Source organism: Pimephales promelas, chromosome 1, assembly GCF_988280905.1.
Source record: "Pimephales promelas chromosome 1, fPimPro1.hap1.1, whole genome shotgun sequence".
In the NCBI taxonomy this organism is placed as follows: Eukaryota; Metazoa; Chordata; class Actinopteri; order Cypriniformes; family Leuciscidae; genus Pimephales; species Pimephales promelas.
The window spans coordinates 30149897-30172463 of record NC_142769.1 but is presented as its reverse complement, the minus strand read 5'-3'; the positions used below and the strand labels follow the sequence as shown (position 1 = coordinate 30172463).

The 22567-nt window shown below is 38.4% G+C and overlaps 1 protein-coding gene across 17 annotated transcripts in view; it reads left to right on the top strand.

Annotated features, from left to right (window-relative positions):
- The window catches only part of dgkza (diacylglycerol kinase, zeta a), a 117889-nt gene that overhangs the window by 19062 nt on the left and 76260 nt on the right, over nucleotides 1-22567 (top strand). For 4 of the 17 annotated variants that reach the window (XM_039687875.2, XM_039687846.2, XM_039687705.2 and 1 more), the window contains exon 1: nucleotides 17552-17689. The exons of 3 other annotated variants lie outside the window; for them this stretch is intronic. Coding sequence is in view for 6 of the 14 variants with exons in the window: in XM_089129456.1 (XP_088985582.1) it covers nucleotides 4680-4864 (185 nt within the window). In the remaining 8 variants the exon portion in view is untranslated. Of the gene's footprint in view, nucleotides 1-65; nucleotides 225-4172; nucleotides 4865-17545; nucleotides 17690-22567 lie in introns of those variants that run through there. 10 more of the 17 variants (XM_089129456.1, XM_039688193.2, XM_039688108.2 and 7 more) reach the window with 7 other exon arrangements.

Here is a 22567-nt window from a genome sequence, read left to right as displayed (position 1 = left end):
TTCACAAGGAAGTGTCACAACAGGAAGTAGGGGGTGTTGGGGAAGAAAGATTTAGCTCAGTGAGGCACAGGCTGCGAGGGTCAGTTGTTGTCTACACTAGCTGTGTGTATGAGAGTAAGTTGATTCAATCTGGCAATCTGGCAGGCCGAAAGAGAGAGAGAAATGTGGGCTCACAGGGGGAAATGGGTCTTGCCACCCACCCCTCCATGTCAACCTCACCGCAGGTAAGACTGAATTGCACCTGCAACTTTTGATGGCCCATGCTATTGTGCCAGCTCATTTAGCTGTAAGAATGAAGCTCTGATTAGCACCATAAAGGCATTGTAACATACAGGTCTGAATCTGGCAGTAAGAACACTGTCACTAAATCTGAATGTGCCTGCTTTTTATGTGAAAAACGGTATTCATCATAGTATTTGAAAACGGATTAAAAGGATCCGAGTGACTTGCAGAGTGCACACTTTAATATCCCGAGGCCACAGTGCATATATTGTACATCCAAATACTACTCGTATAAATTTTTTTAACAGATGAAGTATATGCTAGATTGTATGTGAGTTCAGAGACACCTTCTGTATGGTCTTGTACGTATGGTCTGTATGGTGATGTACATCTCCCGCTTATTACACGGCTACTTGCCACATAAATAAATAATTAGACAAAAATATTGATCTGAGATGAAATTTTTACCAAAAGTAACTGACATTGCATTGAATTACATTGCATTTATCAATCAAGCACATGAGTTGAACTGAACACCCAACATTGCCATTGCTAGCATCATAAAATGCATGTTAATGTTAATTTCATTCAGCATTCTCATAATAACCAGCACGAGGGTGTGCATGTAAACATCCTCACTTTATCTGGCTTCTGTTTAAGGCTTATAGCTGGTTGTTCTGTTTCCTTGAATATTTTAGTCCAAATGCGGTTATCACCAAACCTGCATATGAAAACCTTCTGTGACCACCAGCTCTTATCTTACAATCTCATCAAACAAGTGTGTGTGTGAGATAGAGAAAGAGAGATGAGAGATTTCTATGTATAAGGAGATTACACAGTTTAGTAGTAGTTCCGTTAGTTGTATTTATGGAACACAGTTTCTGGTCCTAGTTCAGATGATGCTTAAATTAACCACAGTAACTTTCATTGTATTATGACTTGGGTAAGTGTATCTTGAGGAAATAAATATATAAAGCAGTGGTTTTAAAGTATTGTAACCACAGTCAGTGAGAAGTGCCTGCACGCATGCAGTTGCTCAATGTAACCACAAGGTGGAAATCCAGAATAGGCATTCACAAAATTACTGTAGAAGTTGTTTTAGACTCAAGACTGTAAAAAGGATCATTTGATGCTTGAATTAAGATACTTTACGTGAGTGTGTCCTGCTGTGGTGAGTATGGTCTGATTTGAGATGGAAAAATTTCTCCATGCTGTTTCTGGTGGGATAAGCTGAATCCAGGTTACAGTGAAACCTGCTTGTTACTCCTACACAGTTTCTACCTACTGATGCTTTCAACTGTCCTATTTTCACCTCCTTTCTCCTTCTCCCTCTCCTTCTCTCTCTCTCTCTCTCTCTCTTACAAGCACACACGCATATTGCTAACAGAAGAATAGCAGGAAACAATATCTGGTTTGTGGTCCAACCGTAATTGTGTACGACTCCCATTTTAGTGACATCATTTCCTTCCTTCACAGGAAGTCTGTAGTGAGTCTGAACAGGAGGTATAGCGGAGATGAATCATTCTGCTGTCTTATTTTGTTGACATGTTTATAGTACACACACACTCACACACTATGAGCTAATGATAATGCTTCCTTTCTAGTTCTGTCCTATACAGTCTTATTGTAGTATCATAAAGATTCTATGTTTTCATTTTAAGTGAAAGGTACAGTATGTAAGATTTTTGTAATACAATTGTATTTTTGATTTTTGTAATGCACAGTGTGATATATTCCCTGCAGTTGTGTACTTAGAATATCCCAAATGTTCCCAAAGATTTTTAATTTCAGAGAATTTCGAATTTTAAATAATGGCTCATCCCTGGTCATTGTCGCCTGTCAATGACGTAATATCCCAGGTTTCTGCTTGTACTGCCAAAGTAGCCATGGTGACAGATGTGGACAACTGCTTTGTGGCACACTCACACGGTTGTTGTTTCGCTCAAACATTATGGACTATGGAAAGCAGATTTTGGGATTCCCCTGACTCTGAGAACAGAACTCACTCTAGATCTGCAAAGTTTCTTGATGGCAAAAATGGCACAAACATAAAGAAGCTACTGGATACAGGGTTACAGAGGTGTCCCTTTTGAAATGGTCGAAAACTGGAATAATGACCCCACGTAGTGGCCAAATATGGACTATTCAGACATCTACCACTATCTCGTGGAATCACCAAGTAAGTAACGTTAGCCTATTTTTTATTTTTTTGCAGTATGACAAATTAGACGATGAGGCCATGTCACTTGGATCATATTTAACTTGATTTATTTTACATAGTTTTGTTGTCGAGTGTCGACTACCTATACTAGCTACGTGATTAGCTCTCACTAGGCACGCTACCTTGGCTGTTAAATGATTTTACTGTTGAAATAGTGGCAGGATAGGACTAAAGTGGACTTGGCTGGTTTCTGCTTGTCTCTAGAAAGTGCTAGGACTTTGAAAGTTGTAAAAAGGTTGGGCCTAACGTTATAGCGACCACTGCTCTGGTCTAACTTACATGTAACAACACAAACGGCAGTAGATCAAGCCTTCTAGTCTAGATAGGATAGTGTAATGTCACAACATCCAATTTGACAGCCCCATACATACATAGGTCCTACACATAATTTGCCGTACACTGTAAACTGCAAGTCCTAGCATCTTCTAGACACAAGCAGAAACCAGCCAAGTCCACTTTAGTCCTAGCCTGCCACTATTTCAACAGCATAGTATAGCTAGTCAACAACACAACTATGTCAGTAGCTTAAATCAAGTTAAAGTGACATGGCCTCATTGTCTAGTTTGTCATACTGTGAGTGTGTTAATGACAAAAAATAGTCTACTTAACTTACTTGACCATATTTGACCACTGCGTGGGGTCATTAATCCAGTTTTCGACCATTTCAAAGAGACACCTCTGTAACCCTGTATCCAGTAGCTTCTTTCAGTTTGTGCCATTTTTGCCATCAAGAAACTTTGCAGATCTAGAGCAAGTTCTGTTCTCTGGGGAATCCGTTTCCCCCAAAAAGGGGCGTTACACTTCGATGACGCAAAAGTAGTGTTGGTCTATTCAGCAGCTTCTGTAAACATAAAGCCCCACCTACTTTTCTTTGATTGGCCATGTCAGACATCTTTACATTGACGAGCACTGTTTGACCAAAGGACATGACAGTTCAGATGAGAAGGTCTGTTATTTTGGCGTTTTGCAATATCCATTGAGCACCAAATGAGTTAATATCAGACAATTATTTCACAACCTTTATTATTGGAAAAAATGGACCTCAATGGTGGTTACAGGCCTGTTGTTATGATTTTAGTTTTAGTTATTTATAATAAACATTGTCCACAATATAACAGTGGAGGTAATGTGACACTGTACTGTATTGTATTTTGGTTGTAAATCTTTATGTAACTGTAAAAGAAAACCCTTCAGCCAATGTTAAAAGGCATACTTCTAACACACACATCCAAGGATTTGACAAATCAATAACCCCAAAACCTGAGGCAATCTTTCTTTCCAACTTTTCCTCTCATGCCTTTTGCTGTCTTTCTTTTTCTCAGTGTCAAACTGCATTTATCCACTACTATAAGATCCTCTTCCTAGCTGCTCTCCTGTTACAAGTGTGCTTGCACAGCCACAAACTCATTGTTCTCTGTGTGTGTGTGTATGTATGTTTCTGTGATCTCAGTTACACCTTTTATCATTAGCCAGTTCTATCCAGAGATTATTTTCAAATAACCCCTCAAATTCAAGGCAGCCATTTGTCGGGAAGTGATATTTGTGAATAAAACTAGATGAACTACTGATCTGATCTGCAAACTGCGAGTTGCTTTTTCCATTGTCCGAGATCATGTTTTCTTCTAAAGCCAGAGAGAGAAAGACATAGGTTGTGAAGTAGATGTAAAGTAAGGTTGATAACAATCAGGCACCTGGAGGGGCAGCTGTATTTGGGGTCCTATGAATGAATCTCTTCTGAGTTTGACACTTCCTGGTGTGGTGCAATGTTTGTGATTGCAACCGGCAGCTAGAGCGTATGTGTATGCGCCTGCCTAGACGTGTGTGTGTGTGTGTGAGTGCAAGAGACAGCCACTGTGGGAGGAGAGAAAGACATGAAGAGAAGACTGAAGGAATACTCTTTGCTTTATGGCTCTGCTTAGACCGGGACTGTAAGAACTTCCTGAGAGAGAGAGCGACAGAGAGGGAGGAAGGAAAGAGAGGAGGAGGAGGGGGGAGGAATGTTGGGGTTTGCTTATAGGATTAAGTGTCTTGAAGGCGGATGGGAAGCGGATCACACGTGGAAGTCTGCAAGGATCTGGAGCACTGAGCGCTGTTTGTGTTGTCCTCCCTCTCTTTCTGAGAGGCAGAGAGCAGGATGGTGTGACCCTTCTCTTCTAGTTTTTCTCGCCATGAGGACTCTCTAAATGCATGACTTTGGGATTGGTTACAATTGTTTGATTGACGGACAAGGCTCCTGATGGAGCAGGAGCTTGGAGCAGGTTTGCAGGACAGGGAAGAGGTCACAACCTCTGTGGCCTCCACGTCCGCTTCTTCATCCAACTCTGATCTCCTGTCCAACCCCTTGCCTGAGGGTGAAAGAGTCACGGTGGGTTGCCGGCATAGCAGCAGGACTTTTTCAGGGTTACGGCTGTTTGGAAGGAGGTGAGTCGAACTAGATGAGTGCAATCTAAGCTCACTGTGCACTTGAGTATGTCTATATGTAGATGTAAAGAAAGATTGTGTATTTATGAGAACTTGCAGAGTGTGTGTGTGTGTGTGTGTGTGTGTGTGTGTGTGCGGGTGCTCAAGTTTCCATTCAATGTTTCCATCTCAAACCTGAGCCCTGTAATGTGTATTTGCTGTAACAATGTGTTTGTAACGCAGTGCATGTTACCTAACCAGACTGTGGCTGTGTGTTTGCTCTCTGTTTGTGTTGTATTCAGGTTGGGCTTATTTCTGTTGTTTTGGTTGCAACAGCTAGTCTTTGAAATAAAACAAATAATCAATCAGCAATGTATTTGATTATCAATAAACCACATCAGGGCATTGTTCATGAAAAACATCCGTCAGTCACGTCATTTTTCAGTAATGAATAACGCTGTTCTATGAACAAAACTTATCTGGAAAGGAGTGGATGACACCGAGTAAGCTACTGTTGAAAAAGTGCACAACCCAAGTTGTTCCAAACACGAGATATCATCATATATTATCATAATCATATCACAAACCCAAAACAAAATTTGTGTTCTTCCCATGTACCAGTTACCATTTTGTATGTGCTTTTATTTTTCTGAACTGTCATTTATAATTTAGTAAGTTTAACTTCTACTGCCAGATGGTAAGCAATCAGTTTGACATTTTATTTGCACAAAGCTTTTAGGGATACATTTACCATATTTGTTTTCATTTTCTATTTCTACGGCATTGCAGTTTACAGCTCAGATATTGATTTTATGTTTTGTATAATACTCAAATATTTTAATTTCAGCTATATATCATTGTGCATTATTTTATATGCAAGCAACAATGGAAAATTTACCTCAGATGTTGAAAATCTTGAGTCTGCCCCCCCTCACTCTTTTACTTGCCTGTGATTTGAGTTTGTCATGTATGGTGTGGACAGACGTATTACATTGTGTCTCACTGCATTAGGCTGGCCGGTGTTTCCCTGTCTTTAGCCCAAAACGCTGGCCTTCAGCACCCTGCCCTGTGACCCTACACAGGAAAAGCGGTTCTGAGAATAGCTTTAAAGATGGATGAATGGGTTTGGGTTTGTCTTGAGTTGTCAACCTTGGGTTAGTCATCTTCAATTTTTTTATCTGGTTAGATAGATAGATAGATGGTTTCAAAGAGCAAACAGAACATGGACTGAATACTGAATGAGAAAGAGAGGGAGAGGTGGATGACAGGATATGCAAACTCATCCCATCCTCGTAACCATGACATGTACAATGATGTAGAACATAAAGAGATCTCAGAGTGATTAGTTATGTCATCGAGTGTGGCAGAATGGGAGGATTTGCTCTGCTAAAATGGTGCACGTTAATGTCATCTCTATAAGGTTTGACTGAAGTCTTTTCGGAATGACAACATTTTTATCACCTCTATTACCTCTTGTCTTCTCAGCTCTGCATGTGTTCCCACTGATGAGACAGCTCCTGCTGTGTGCGTTAGTGTGTTGAGCTTATTAATTGATGCATGAAGATGATCAGAGATGTGAGAAGAGGATGTCAATCAGACTGAATTATTAACTTTCACTGGTAGAGCTCGATTTCTCTGGGATCACTTTATTCTCAGACAGATCACAGCAATAATAATGACCAGAGTGAGTAGCGACGTTGTGTGTGGTTGAAATAAGTGTGTCGTGAAAGAGATTTACACTGAAGAAATTTAAAATCAGCTTTAAAGAATAGTCATAATTTATGTTGTCTATTTTTACTTCCTCTACTCTCTCTCTCTCTCTCTCTCTCTCTCTCTCTCTCTCTCTCTCTCTCTCTCTGTATTTGTTTACTCTGTCATTTTGGATGTTTACATTTCCAAGCCTTTGTAAGCAATCTCAGATGGAGCTAGTTATGAAACTCCTCCCACTGTTTGTCTGTTTTTGTTTACTTTTTTGTTGAATACTCAATCAAGCTTACAATGATAGTCTCTGTGACATTAGAGACGACATTAAGCACAATGAGAGCAATTGCTTAAATACATTAACCTTAGTGTACTTCAGGGCATGATGGGATATTTCTGATCATGTCCTGGAACTCTCTGTGTTACCATGGCAACCCTATGTCGGCCTGGAAGAACTCAGCGGAGATGCATTCATCATGTGAGACTCAAGATATCTGGGTCATATCCACATATAACTCTCTGTGACAAATAAGCCATGGGAATGTTTGACAATACTGACTCATGTACTGTATGTGTCAATGTCTGATGTCCTCTGAGTCTGATCATACTTTTATAAGTGTGTGTGAATTTTTCTAAGTGGCAATTCACTTAAAATTAGCTTGCTGTTCAAATCCGGGCCTATCTAGCTACTGTATATAATTAACGAAAACCTGAATTCCATTTCTCATTACAGTGTATTATTATTATAGAATTTATTTCAACAGAACACTTGTGAAAATAGCCACGCTCACACTGTAGTTAAATTTTGTTTTCAATGAACCTTTTTCTGCTTAATCCTGTTCTGTACACACAGAGTTCAGTAATTTTTGGGACTGGCAACTGCATTCTACAACTGAATTAACAAAAAAAAAAGAAAAGAAAACTCTATGCAGTCTGTACAAAACCAAACTGAACAACAAGTTGTTTATAATGTATATAAAGGCGCATTAGAGATGGTTTTTGTACTGTATGCACAAGAAAAAGCCTTGACTCATTTGTGTTGCCAGATCTTGCTAGAAAAAAAAACAGCAAACAAGAACAAGGCCATAAAAACCTAAATAAATCCGAATGCCTTATATTGTATTTAACGGGGCCAAGCACAAAAAAGGCTCGAGGCTGGGATCATCTGACCAACACTAAGTAATGAAATATATTTTTTGATTATTTTGACGACTGAAAAATTATTAAAACAATCACTAGTAATATGATTTATTTGCTTATCACTTTTGACTATTAGGTGGATTTGTTACAAAATGTATGTTCTGTGGACAGTGTGAGGTGACAAAGAAACATACAATATATGCCAAAGCATTGCATATTAACAGAGTTTTTTTGCCAGCATGGTATGAAAATGATCTGAGACCATTCTGGTGAAAATTGAAACAACGATTTAGTTTCGACCAAATATGGTTTTTGGAATGACTCAAGGAATTTATCAAAACTTGTTTAGTTAAAGCTGCAGTTGGTAACTTTTGAGAAAACGTTGACTTAGCCTGAAAATTTGAACAAGCACAACTTGCAGGGACACCAATGATGGCGGATAACCAGTTATGGCACATTGCATTGACTACATATTACATATTATATTGAGGTCTGCCCATACTTAGACTACAAACTTGATCCTCAAATCATTACGTATTTTGCAATACATGTAACTTTATAACGTTGCAACCGTTCTGTAAGTTATAAATAGCTAGTAAGATATTGGGTGGGAATCTGTAGGCACCTCACGATTCGATTCGATTCAGAAGGCTGTGATTTGATGCTAAAGTGATTATCAATTATCTGAATCTTTTGTGTGTGTGTGTGTGTGTGTGTGTGTGTGTGTGTGTGTGTGTGTGTGTGTGTGTGTGTGTGACTATAAATACTTTGCGTTAAAAGACCCATAAAGAATTAACGTACAATATATTTAATTAACATTGCAAAGAACCAACAGGAAAATAAATGTGTGCCTGAACTAGGAGCATACATGTAGTAAATTAATAATATAACGACCAGTACAGACCAGTGTTTTTCCTCTGGCTGGAAACGTGTCATATGGCTTCTCATATTTGTCGTGTTTCCGTCGTTAGTTTTATTCTACAAAGCTTACAAATAGTGTGGCTCTTGTACAGCTACTTTCCCCCTTTAACTTCAGAAGCCAAAATATTTTCACACATCATCTTTTAACAAGGGGAGGGTGTTTGGATTTCACACTCAGCCTTCTGTTATGTACACGCCACAGACAGTCCGGCCACTGCCCTTCCACGCTTCAGAGTTCCGTCTTTCGCGTTCCCTCAATATTACGTTATTATAATAAATATATATCTAAGAAAAATATATATTTTTTTTTTTTGAAAAATAGGTTTTTTGACATTTGTGAATCGATTCAGAATCGTGCAGGTCCGCATCGTGATGCATCTAAGAATCGATTTCCCCCCACCCCTAGTAAGATAATATTACGGCAACTAACGTGACATATTTAATATAATTCAAGTAAGTATTTTAGCGATATGTGGGCCTAATGCTAGATAAGGTATGCTTGTACATTTATAACAGGGTTCGGTTGTTATGGGAAAAATAAGGCAGGGACCGGCGAACGTTAAACAAGTTTCATAATAAATGAACAAATACAAAATGAAAGTATAAGTCAGCAGCCCCTCACGGGCAACACAAAAAACAGAACATAAAATCACAACATAAAATCAGGCCTATTCCTCTCTTTGGCACTGACATTACACACTCTGTCGGCTCTGACTGCGTTGCATCATGTGCATCGAATATTCATGTGACTAAAGTAATTAATCTTAGATACTGCACAAATAATAATACCACATCTAAATGAAAATAGGCTACATCATTACAAATGTAACATTCTGTATTCAAAATCTTCAAAGTTTGTATTGCATTAACTGTAACGCTACCAACATTTTTTAAAGTAAAAGCACAACTTATTTTTTGCATGTGGCATTTTACAGCTAAAATGTTGAAGTTTAGCTATTTTAACTACTGTAATCATTAAAAATGTAGCAAGCTGAATATCACTTCCTAACATCATCCCTGTAGCAAGTAACTTGCAAAGCAATTTTAGTACTTTTTAGCTGATAAAGAAACTTTTTTTATAGGCTGGCTGCTTCTCTTTTTCTATGATGCAGACAGCACCATACAGCTGCTGAAGCGAGAGGGGGCGTAGAACCATAGATCTGGGAGCCGCTCTGAAAAAGTTGCCTAGTATACTGTAGGTCACAATTAATTTACACTGAGAGGGGTGGAACAGATAGTGGGCGCGACGCTATGAAAATGCTGGGGTGGAGTGCGAGAAGAGGTGTCTGCATCTCACTTTATGCATGTGTGGGCGTCCCAGAGAATGTTGCAGGCAACTGCCGGTACAGCTTACCAGGATCTTGTTGTACTGGGAACGTGGAGATCTGTTCACAAATCCTACTCAGTAATTCTGATCTCCATCAAAGACAAAGTGGCTCTAAGTGTTATTCAATAGTCAACAGTTATTGTTTGTTATCATTTATTTATGGGATTTACACATAATGCTTGTGTTGCAGTTCTTAAAAAGTATTTTGTACTTGCCAAAAAACGATGCTTTTTCATTTCATGAAAAATTCATGATAGTTGCATTTTATTTCTTTAGCTTTGTTGGATAGAACCCGAGGAGACAAGAAGACAGTAGAGGAGTCAGGAAGCAATGGGAGAGGTGAACAGGATCGGGAAAGGGCTCGAATTTCGGTCGCCTGAAGCGCTACTGCACCAAAGCACTGTCCACAAGGCTATGACTGTGGAAAAAAAAAAATCAGAACTAAAGCATCTACTAAACACGCAAAAGAAAAAACACGACAGGCAGAAAGGAAGTCCTGATCTATGAGCTGACTGAGGTAGTAAATCATTGTTCACCATTTGTTTTATAGCAGTGCGGTGTGTTTTCATGCAAAGGTGGTGTAAAGGTGGGTGGATGCCTGTAGGTGAAAGGGATGGAGGTTAGGGCTCAGATTGAGTTTGTCTTTTCACTGTTACTCCTTTCATGTCATGTTCTTACTACAGCTCACTTTCGACCTGTTTATTTGATTGAATTGATTGAATATATTACACTAAAGAGGTTAACGTTCCTTGTCATAATTTACAATGATTCAAGCAGAAGTCTAACAGAACTGTTTAACATAAAATTAATCGACAGTATCATGCCAAGTACCTCGTTTTGAACAACCTTTTTGTTGTAAAAATATTTGAATCATTAACTTCAGTTTTAATTAGAATTAAAGGAAACTCAAGCTTCAAAAAGATACAAAAGCTCTATAAAAATATTAGAATGACTCATGCACTACTCTATATTCTATTCTAAGCCATGATAGCTTTGTCTGAAAGAAATTTACCTTTGCATCAATTTTAATCTGAAAATACTTTTTATTTTACCTTTTCTAAATCAATGCTTTTTTTGTTTTTCATCATAAAAATTATATTGGATATATTTAAGAATGTCTTATTTTTTTATTAGTTTCCTTTCAGTAGAAGCAAGGATATACTTTTTTGAGCTGTAGGCTACTGACAGTTTACTCTTATTCTGTGCAGACTGCCCCATGCATATAACATCCGTGAAATACATCCTATTCAAATCTAAGGGGTGTAGATGAGTTTAGATCCATATGCGCAGTCATGCGCTAATGTTTGTGTGTGTTGTGTGTTTGAGCACACCTGTGTTGGTTTTAGCAGAAGTTAAAAAGAGGCGTGTCTGTGTTCTGCCTGTCTGTCGTGCCTAAGAATAAATACAGTACCTCCTCTTAGTAATGTGGAATACTCTAGTCTAGAATAAATATCAGTCCTGGAGGGCCACCGTCCTGGAGAGTTTAGCTCCAACCCTGATCAAACACACCCGAGCAAGCTAATCAAGATCTTCAGGATCACTAGAAACTCCTAGGTAGGTGTGTTTGATCAGGGTTGGAGCTAAACTCTCCAGGACAGTGGCCCTCCAGGACCGAGTTTGAGAACCCCTGGTGTAATGGATTTAAATTTCATGTTTGGATTCGGAAATGCTTGAATTTCAGCTGGTCTAATCATTAAAAGAAATGACTAGTGTTTGGACAGTTTGATTTCAAGCTAATCAATATTCCTCCCTCTTTGTCTTCTTTGAATGGCTAAATCATCTGTCATAGGTAAGTATCTATGTCTCTTTGAAAAGGATCTGTTCTGATGATGACACAGTCTGTGTAAAAGAGGGATCTTGTATCCTAACACGAACTCGTGAAAGTGCGTACATACCACAAATTTAATTTCTCGTGCTATTTTATCTGTTTTTTTTTTTTTTTTTTTTTACATGCATATGCTACGCACTGTAAATCTCTTGGGTAGGATTAGGATGTGGAGGGTGCATATTACATGAAAACTGTGTATCTCATACAAGCAAAAACTATTTTTGTGTGTGTATTTGCGTAAGGAGTAAAGTGCTTGTTCTCATTTATATGAATTCCACTTTTTCACCCTAGCACAGGTTTCACAATATCAAAATTTCAAGCAGTGAAATTTCACAATTCTCCACACTATTATACCATTTGTACATTATACTGTTATATACATTTATTATGCCATTGGCAGTTGTGGCAAAAAGTCTTAGGCCCTGGATACATCAGTGAAGTGTGAGTGCTTTCCACGTACACATGGAAGCATATCGGCTTGGTACCAAACTGCTGGTGTTTTTGAGATCATTGCTTTTCCACTGGGAATATGCAGCCATCTGTCACTGCAACAGCCTCTGATCTTGTTCCCCATTCACACACACACACACACACACACACACACACACACACACACACACACACACACACACACACACACACACACACACACACACACACACACACACACACACACACACACACACACACACTGACACTCACAATAAGGTCACCAGCCACTATATTCACCTGCCACAATTTTTCCGTCTCTATGTCTATCCATCCCTGTCTTATTCAGGGATAACTGGACAAAAATAACAAAAAAAAAAACAAAACAAAAAAAAACACCAAAAATAATCAGCTTTTCCGGGGCTTAGCCTCCTGAAGTAATTGAAAGTTGTGTTATTTTGTGTTTGAGTTTGTCTTTTTGTGTGTGAGTGTCCCTTTTTACATACCTCATTATTTTTCAAATTTGTTGTATGTGTTTTTTGGTACCTCTGTTGAAACCATGATACTGTGACTTTTTTTGCTGCTCTTGAGAGGTGGACTGGAGCTGCATGGGTGTACAATGATTATGAAGTGAATAATAGTCCAAGATCTGTTGGAAAAAGGAGATGGATATAAAAGGGTAGATTTTGTTTTAATACTGTATCTATTGGCAATGTTTAAAATCTCATTACTATCTCAAAGATGAAGCAGGGATGATGGCTATGGCCTATTAAGTGTTATTTGTTAGATGGATATTGTCTAGTGATGTAACCTGACAGAATCAGGGTGATCAATATCTACCACGTCCTCAACAGCGAGGGATCTTTCTCATAATCAGAAGAGGATGAATTTAAACTGCACGTTTGCTAGAAGCACTGATGACAATTGTCACAGTTATAATATGCTGAGCTGTTGTGATTGCTTATCTAACAACAGTCATGAAAAGTGTTGCTTTTTAACACCACGTTAGCTTCCATGCCATGAAGACTCTGTAGTCTCTGTAGGTGTGGTTCTGTCTCTCCTTCACATCACACTAATGTGACTAAATAAGAGGTCTGTTTGCAGAAAGCTGGCTGTTTTTTGTTTGTTTGTTTGCTACTTTAGCATTCTCTCCTAAAGTTGTTGCAAGAAGCACTATGCTGCTCCAGAGGGTGTTTGTGTGTTTGCTTATTTATGCCATGTTGAAGCAGCAAACGAAAAGGAAATGCTGTTAAGAGTAATGTTCTTTCCCAAAGACCAGAAATTCGAAGATTGGTAAATCAGAAAAAAAAAACAAAAAAACAGAACAAATCATTATTTTCTGATAAAAAAAAAGGATTTAGAAACAATAGAGGTCTGTGGCAGGGATGGAAATTGGCACCAGAGCCACCTCCCAAATGCTGGTGATTTTGTGTTGTGGCTGGTAAACTCACTTCACCTGGCTAGCAGCCACCGTGACGGGTAAATAAAAGTAGCATGCTGTTTCACCCAGACACTTTTAGAGGAGGCACACCTTGAGACTTTACCCTATGGAATAACCGGCTTAAGTATTGTAGATCTTGTAGTATTCATTTTTACATGCAGTTACACATTGTCGGTAAAAAATAAGAAAGTGGCTGGTAGATTTTGCAATCCACCAGCAACAGTGGTCCATCCCTGGTCTATGGTATGTTTCAATTCAGTCAATCAAAAAAAAAAAAAATAAATAAATGTTCACATTTGGATAAATAGGTAAAAAAAAAAAAATGCTGAATAGGGCTGGGTATCATTACATATTTCCAGATTTGATTCAAATTCTCGAACTGTCAGTTCAGTTCAATATGATGCTTATTTTCAGGGCATTGTCCTGTTGCACTACATATTCAATTATGTTGTGGTTTGCTGCCATCTACTGGAGGATACATGCTGGCAAAATGGAAGATTTTACTGTTCAATAAGTTAGGAGTCTGTAAGATTTTTTTTTTTTTTTTTTTTTTTTTGGAGAGGAGTTTGATATTTGAGTGCACAGGAACAGAGTGATGCGCATAAAATCAAACCTTAAAGACTGACAGGCAGTTAATCACACACCATTTTGCCTGTAATGCCAGCTTCTGACCAGCAGATGCCTCCCTTTCTCAATATGCTCAAACGTGTTTGTGTGGCGGATGAGAAGTGCTGATTAGATGGCATAAAGATTGCGCTGTCAACGGAAATATGACTGACAGCTGGTCTTAGGTGGTTGCTCAGATGTTTATCAGGTAATGATGTGCTGTGACACCCAGACAGAAGCAGCAACAGTTGCCGTAGGAGACGGTTAAGCGAAGTCTGAGATGGCACGTTCAGTTCACATTCACGCATGACCAAATAAATAGACAGACTTTGCTTCTGTTCCTTGTTTGCATGGTGACTCACACTCCTCATTCCTCCCACTCCTGCACTCAGAGATGGAGTTCTAAATATAATCCCCTTGTCTGGTTTATGAAATGCTAATGTGAAACCCCTCTTTCTTGAACTATCAAGACTATCAAACCACTGTGTCTAATTCATGTCTGTTGAGTGTAGCATTAGCAGCCCCAAGTACTCTGAGCAGCACCGTTACCATAAATGGCGGAGGCAGACGTCTGCGTCGTGGTTCATCAAATCTGCAGAACAGATTCTATTTGTGTGTGCACATGCATATCGACAGAGTCAGGGTGAATAAGTGTTTGTGTGGGGGGAGGAAGTGTACAGTGTGAATGCATGCGTTTCTGTTTCAATAAACGCTGCTTCTTTAGTTTCTGCCGCTGATTACTCATAAGCTCACACTTCCCTTGTATTTTGTTAAACATCTGGGTACTTTTTTATGTTGGGAGCCAAACTGACCCTAATTGTATTCAATACAATTCCTCAAAAATCACACCAATGACAACCAACCAACAACAGTTGTCAACTTTAACATGAGAAAAATAATAACATTAAAGAACATTACTCATAAACTTTCAATATTATAAATGGTATTTAAAAAAAAAAATTAAAGCTGCAAGCAGCGATGGGCGGGCCCTCGCACCTGTAGCACGTCGGGGTGTGAGGCGGCCGCGTTGCATTTTCTGCAGCTCAGCCAGTGCGGCTGTGCATTTGCTACGCTGCTTCGTTAAAGGTCACTTCCTGTTGCCACTAGGTGGCGCTATGACTGTGGGTGAATGTTGGCATGTAGATTTGTTCAGGGCGGGACTCTTGTTAAATGTGTAAAATTTCGTGCATATCAGGGCATTTACAGCCAAGTTACTACAACTTCCTGTTTCATGGCGAATCGTCAACGCCACGGACACTCCCATCGACGAAAATGCGCAGATAGCACAACTTTACATCGTCAATGCCTTTAGAAGGTACAGCAGAAATTTGAAATTGATCCGAGTAAATCCCTAGGAGGAGTTCGTGAAAGTACAGAGTGTGTAAATCGTCCCAAATCGGTCGCCAAATTCAAAATGGCGGACTTCCTGTCGAGTTTAGGGTATGAGTTCTTGAGGCTTTTTTGTGCGTCTTGAAATGATACACATCCCCACCAAATTTCGTGCATGTAGGTTGAACGTGGACGAGGGGCTAATTTTTTGCAATTTTCTAGGTGGCGCTAAGGAGCCATTTTGCCACGCCCATCCGCGAAACCCACAAAATACGAAATTTTTCACCAGTCCTGACATGCGTGCCAAATTTGGTGAGTTTTTGAGCATGTTGCGGCCCCGAAAATGGCGCTTACTTTGCAGAAAAAATAAAAAAAAAGAAAAAAAAAATAACCCTAACAGTTTCAATAGGGTCCTCGCACTGTTAGTGCTCGGGCCCTAATTAAAGTTGTTTGGAAAAACACTTCTGTGTGCCTTGCCTTCCTAAAGATCCTGGCACTTGCAATGGTGAGATCACGAATACAATCCCCAGCAAAATTAACATGCAAGAACTGATAACTAAATATGCCTTGAATGCAAGTTTTTCAGATAAATGTGTCTGCCAAATACTGTACCCTCTGAGGGTAGTTAAGACACTGACATGTGTTTTTATTTCGGGTCTGTGGAGAATAGAAATGTTGTACGCACATTGCACAACACATTAAAGTGTTAACATCTTGCAGGCATGTTCATGACTCTAAAAGAAAAAAAGTCACAAAATGTCAAGAAAGGTTAAATGGTATTTCTGACAATTAAAAAAAAAATCGATATTGGCCAAATTGATCGTAAACGTAGTATACGGGTTTCTCGACTGGCTTCTTGTGCATTTTTGGAAACAAACTATGAAACTGAGAGCATGGCTGAGTGTATGCATGCATGTTTTTTTGTGTTAGATGCAGTAAACCGCTCTGTCAGTCATCGTAGGACAAAAAAGCTGTTTTTGCGGTCCAACCACGCGGGCAGCGTCCTGATGCACACACGTACTGTTTGCGGCAGTGGCGTCAAACTGATCAAAGGGACCGTTGCCGCCTCTGTCACATCAGAGTTAAGAGACCGACACAGAAGCATACACCCTTTCCCCCGGCACAAACACGTACCCATGTATGCACGTACACACAAACTCACACACATTTATAACTGGCTTGAGGATGTTTGTGGTTGATGTCCTCCCCATAGGAAACTGAGTGTGTGTTTGTGTGTAAAATAGTAACCTTGCTCTTGGGTCAGTGGGGTAGTCAAGAGGGATGTTAGTTGTTTGAAACTGGCAGCCAATGTTAATTGGGTGTCTTTTTTTTCCTGATGTCACAGAGCAGAGACGACGAGGAATAAGTAAACCATTAGTTAATTGTTTCTACAATTCCATTGTTGGTTTAGTCAATCCGTCCAGCAGTCCACAGTGAATGCGATTCTTTATTTAGTAGTATTCTTCATTTAGTCACCTTCATGTCATTCCAGATCTGTAAGACTTTCTTTATTCTGTGCAACACACACAAAAAAAAAATGTCAGAAGCATTTTATTTTTGTTCCGAATGATATGTGAAGTGGTCCTATGTTTTTTGGACCCCTGTGCTCTCCAAAATATATTTCACAGAAGACCATATGAAGATTTGGAATGGAAGAATATTCATATTTGGTTGATCTATTCCATTAAGTTAAGAGATACAGTTGCTATCTTGCAGAACTCATTTTATTTACATAATAATACTCTCTGGGGGTGTGAGTGTGTACATATTTACATCTGCTGTGCTGTATATCAACATGTGTTCAGACTGAGAAAATGTTTTCATGTTTTTGGCTGACTTTGACGTACTGTATCTGGGTGTTTGTGTCAGAGGAAAGGAAGTGTGCTCCATCAGTAGAATCATGCTGCCGTCTGTGATCTCTCTCTCTCTCTCTCTCTCTCTCTCTCTCTCTCACACACACACACACTTTTTGACCCTCCCACTCTCTTAGGACAGACTGCATGCTCTCTCTTTCCCTTTCCTCAGTCAACCTTCTTTCTGTTTCCATTCTCTCTCTTGCTTTCTCTAAAAGTTATCGGGTGAGAAAAGAAGACGACATTTGGATGATTTACACTCTTCCATCAGGTTGTACATTTCTCTGACTTCTCTTTTGAGGGCAGTTGTTGATCTCTAGAGTTAAGAGTGCAGTGCTGTGTCCTTCAGACTGTGATTTGTGTCAATGGTGCGTGTGGGAGAGTATGACGTGAGGTGTCTAATGATTCTCATGTTGTCTGGCAAATCATCTGCAGTTTAGAGACAGTACAGTGACTCTAATCTCATTGCTGGTTGTGACTGTCTGATTCTGTTATCAACTGTTGCTGCTGTATTGGGGTTGCATCGCCCTGCGGTTTGTAACTGTACAAATCCAGGTGTTGGTATCTGTATTATATTTATTTCAGGTTAAAAGTTTAAAGAGGATATGGCTTCTGTTGTTACCAGAAATTTGCCTCGCTCTGACAGTGAAACTCTAAAAATAGTGCACTAGCACATACACTTGTTTGTGTATGTTAATAAGACACCTTGTTATACCACAGAGTGAAATGAAAGGCTTTTATCAGAGTCAGTCAAAGCAAAAAGCAAAAGCTGCTATGTTTATAGACCACTGGCTGTGTGTGAGAGAGAGACCAGAGACTGTAATTTCGACCATAATGACAAAGAGATAACTCAAATATTTATATGCACAAGCTTCTGATTGTTGACTTGATATTTATTTATAAAAAAAAAGATAACTGTGATTGTAAATTCTGATTGCATGAGCCACATCTGAAGCCTAAATTGGTGATTTATTGTACAAGCAATATGGCATGAGAGGCTCTGATTGTAATCAAAGCTAAAGGCTAGTTAGGTAAGCGAATTTATAAAGGTTTTACTGGGATTTTACCATGGTTAAGGGTTTTTTGACACTTCCAGTTGGGGTTTTAGATACAACTGTTGTGCCTTAAAACTGATTTCGAAGTTACAAAAAACCCTGGAAGGGTAAAATCTGAAAAGTTTTCCCAAAGAAGTCTTTGAGAGACGAATAAATGAATGAACAGTGACAACATAGGAAGAAATGAGAGAGAGGAACAGTAGCTCAGACAGCGTTAAGGATTGAGACAAGATGTTATAGGAACACTTACAGCGCAAACTGTATATTATTATATTTTCTAGACATGTGCATGTTTTTAAAAGCAAAACACTTTTCAAATGTTTATTAATGTTTGTATGTGTGTATCTCAACTAATATTTTATTTGGATTTTGACAAATCAAACTTTTAATAAAATGCATCCTGATTTAGGAATTTACCCAAAACGTTTATTATGAATGAATCAATTTATCAGATGCTTTCAGTCCAAATTGGGTTATAATTGATGACAAACAAAAGCAATTAATCATAAGAACATACTGCTGCTTATACTATATACAGAGAAAACTTGAAAGGTTTAATAACAAGGATTTTCTTTTTGGCCAGTTGTTTGCCAACATTTTTAATGATTAATATATATATATATATATATATATATATATATATATATATATATGTAAAATAGTTATATATTAGTTTATATATAATTTATTAATCTGTTCTGTTTGAAAAAAATCTGTTTGAATGAATAATTCAATGGCCCTGTCCCAAATGGCACCCTAAACAATCACGACTCGCGAGCAAACTTCTGAAACCTAAAATGACAACCTAATGGACATGCGCACGTGTAAGTCCATGGCAGCCATGTAAGTTCACAAGACCGAAAGTGCATATGAAGTGTGCCATTTGGGAGAGGGACTTCAATTATTTCATCAGCATTTTTGAATGATTGATACAATCATTATTTGAATCGCCAAATTAAATTCAAAGGGTGATTTTCTCTATTGATTTCTACCATAGACATCACTGTTCATATCCAAACTGTAAACTTTTACCACAGTACTTCTGTGATAATTTGAATCATTGTAACACCGTAATAGCAATACTGTTTATTAAATTTTTTCATACCTATTCATGACAACTTCTCTCTCTGGGTCAGTGGCAGTAGCGTCAATGCAGATTTGTATGTTCTGGTGAGATTTTGTCAAAGACACAGGTGAATAAGACCGCACACGTAGGTCTTTAATTGCGATCTTTAAACAATTAATCGTGCAGTTCTCTTACGAGAGGTTCTCTCGTATTGCGTAAGCTAGCTTACGCTACGGGAAAGATTCATCTTTGCTGAGAAGTTTTCAACTTCTCAACTTCTCAACTTCGAAGTTTTCAACTTCTCAGCAAAGATGAATCTTTCCCGTAGCGTAAGCTAGCTTACGCAATACTCGTTCCCTCATCTAGAGAGAACCGAGGTTACGTTAGGTAACCGATTCGTTCTATTATGTAGTGATATGAAGAAGGGAGTGTAATTATTTGAGCTCGTTTAAGGCATATGAATTAGAGTAAAATATTGTACCCCATTGATTTTGATTCCAAACTGTTCACATCTCAGATTTATTTGCGGTTGGAGACACAAGCTTGTTTTGAGTTTCTGTATAATTAACAGGCTTGGTCAAAACTGCTGGGGATGTAGGTGCATCAAGGCAAATTATGCAAAAAATCTCTCTGAAAGCTGTGTTTGCCAAATTAATAGACATCTACGGTAATCACGTAACTTTTTTTTGTCAATTTGCAGAAAAGCTCAAATAAATCAGGACGAAGGTGTATGATTTAATTATCTCATTGAATTACACTTTGAAAATGAAAACAATATTCTGCACCTCTTATAATACTGTATGCCATCAGTAAGAGAATAGAAATTATGGGTAGACTCGTCGAGAAATCTTTGCTCACAAATTCAGTTGTAACCTACATGCGCCCTGAAGTGATCGACAACGCCGAGGTGATGGAGAAGAGGTCGCAACTGACTCATCCACTCAGAAACACACTGAATTGAGTATTTCAATGAATGTAGTTTCACTGAAATTCACAAAGGGATTTCAGAAAAGGGTCACAGCAGCCCTTAAGCACACACAATGGGTTATTTTTATGGCACACACTTCACAAAGCTGAACTGTGATGTTGAGACTGAGGCAAGGTCAGAGCTTCACATGTATAGTGAATGACCTACAACAACAAGGCAGAATGCAATCATGGTCACCAGAAAGCGACTGCTACAGATGAGCATTTTTAGGAAGCCACTGACAGCTAAAACCAACAACCAAAAGTAGGCGTCAATCTCATCAGTGTGGCTCTGCTAGCTTGAGTCTCATCTAACTTTTCTTTTCCGTCCTAAAAACCTGTGTGTAGCTATTGATCAATTTTACTTTCTCACTTCTCCTTCAACTTGAAAGGCCTCCTCTCATCTCCTTTCTACTGGTAGATTAGTACAGTCTCCCTAACAAGCACAGATGTGGCATTATCTCATGCACTTTTGTCGACAAGTGTGAAGGTTAGCACAAATAATCTGTTCCTGTGTGTGTGAGAGAAAGTGACACAGAGACATTTCATATCCCAATACTGTCTCTGTGCTCTCATGTAAATATTTACTCGAGCTGAAGCGACTCTCCCTCCCTCTCTCTTTTCCCCTTCTCTCTCCCTCATTCTGTCATGTCTGTGAGCTATGGTAAACTTTAAGGGATGTGATTAGGGCGAAGGGTGTTTAAGTGAGGTTTTACACTGTAAAGCAGTACATTTTATATTTGTACAGTAAATGACCATTGCAGCTTTTTTATGTTTCTGAAAATATGTACATTACCGGGTTTTTCCGATTGGTCAAAAAGGGAACTGCAATAACACAGGGGAACACAATTCACATTTCACATTTATTTACACACTGATGCAGGATGTGGCATGGCAGGGTGATGAAGACATTTCTAAAATGGAATTCGGGACATTTAGTTCATTGTTATCTGTCAATGGAAAAACTAAAGGAAATCCATGTTTGATTTTTATAAAATTGTGTGTTGAATAAACGTTTAATTAATAATGGTAGAATGCTGTTATATACTATTATTGTAAATAATAATTATGCTATTAATAATAGTATGCATATACTAATAGCATGCATTTAGCATGTATGCATTTCCAAATAACAAACAGATCAAAACAAAATAATAGAGCAAATTATGACTTTACAAACACGCATTACAAAAATATTATAAAAAACACATTACAAAAATGTAACATAATAATTAAAACCACTGTATTTGAAAAAAATATTTGTACGTTTTCTAATTGCAATATATATATATATATATATATATATATATAGATAGATAGATAGATAGATAGATAGATAGATAGATAGATAGATAGATAGATAGATAGATAGATAGATAGATAGATATACGTAGATAATAGATACAGATAAAAAGATAGATAGATAGATATATAGATACAGATAGATAGATACAGATATATATATACAGCAGGACACCAAAAAACAGGACCACATCTCTACATATTATTTTTCAGTGACCCATAAATCCATAACAGTGTCTATAGTGAATATGAGTGAGTTGAATGAGGGGTAGACAACTGACCGCAGACAGTTTTAAGTGCTTTCTCTTTCCCATGGTCTGGGGTACAGCCCGAGAGGGACCAAACTGTCACAATCACGCACATCTCACACACAAAATCCCTAATGACAAACAAATTGTTCAGCTGCACACAGAGACTTCAGAATCCCAAAGGATTGACACAGATGTGCTTACACATGCAGTCACATGCAGTGAAGCTTAACTCACAATAGATTACTTAGTTAACTTTTTGAATTGGTATGAACTGATGTTTGTGTCTATCCTGCTACAGGCTTTCTGTGAGCTTTCAAATACTGGTTTATTCAATGTTCAAATTATTTAAAGACCACCATACCGTAGCATTGAGTAGCTCAAGCTCAACAACTGCTGCATCTATTCAATGGCCACGAAGAGTGCTTTGAGAGGGGACTTCTATTAACTTGTTGCCATTTAAAGGGATAGTTCACCCAAAAATGAAAATTCTGTCAGTTTTTACTCACCCT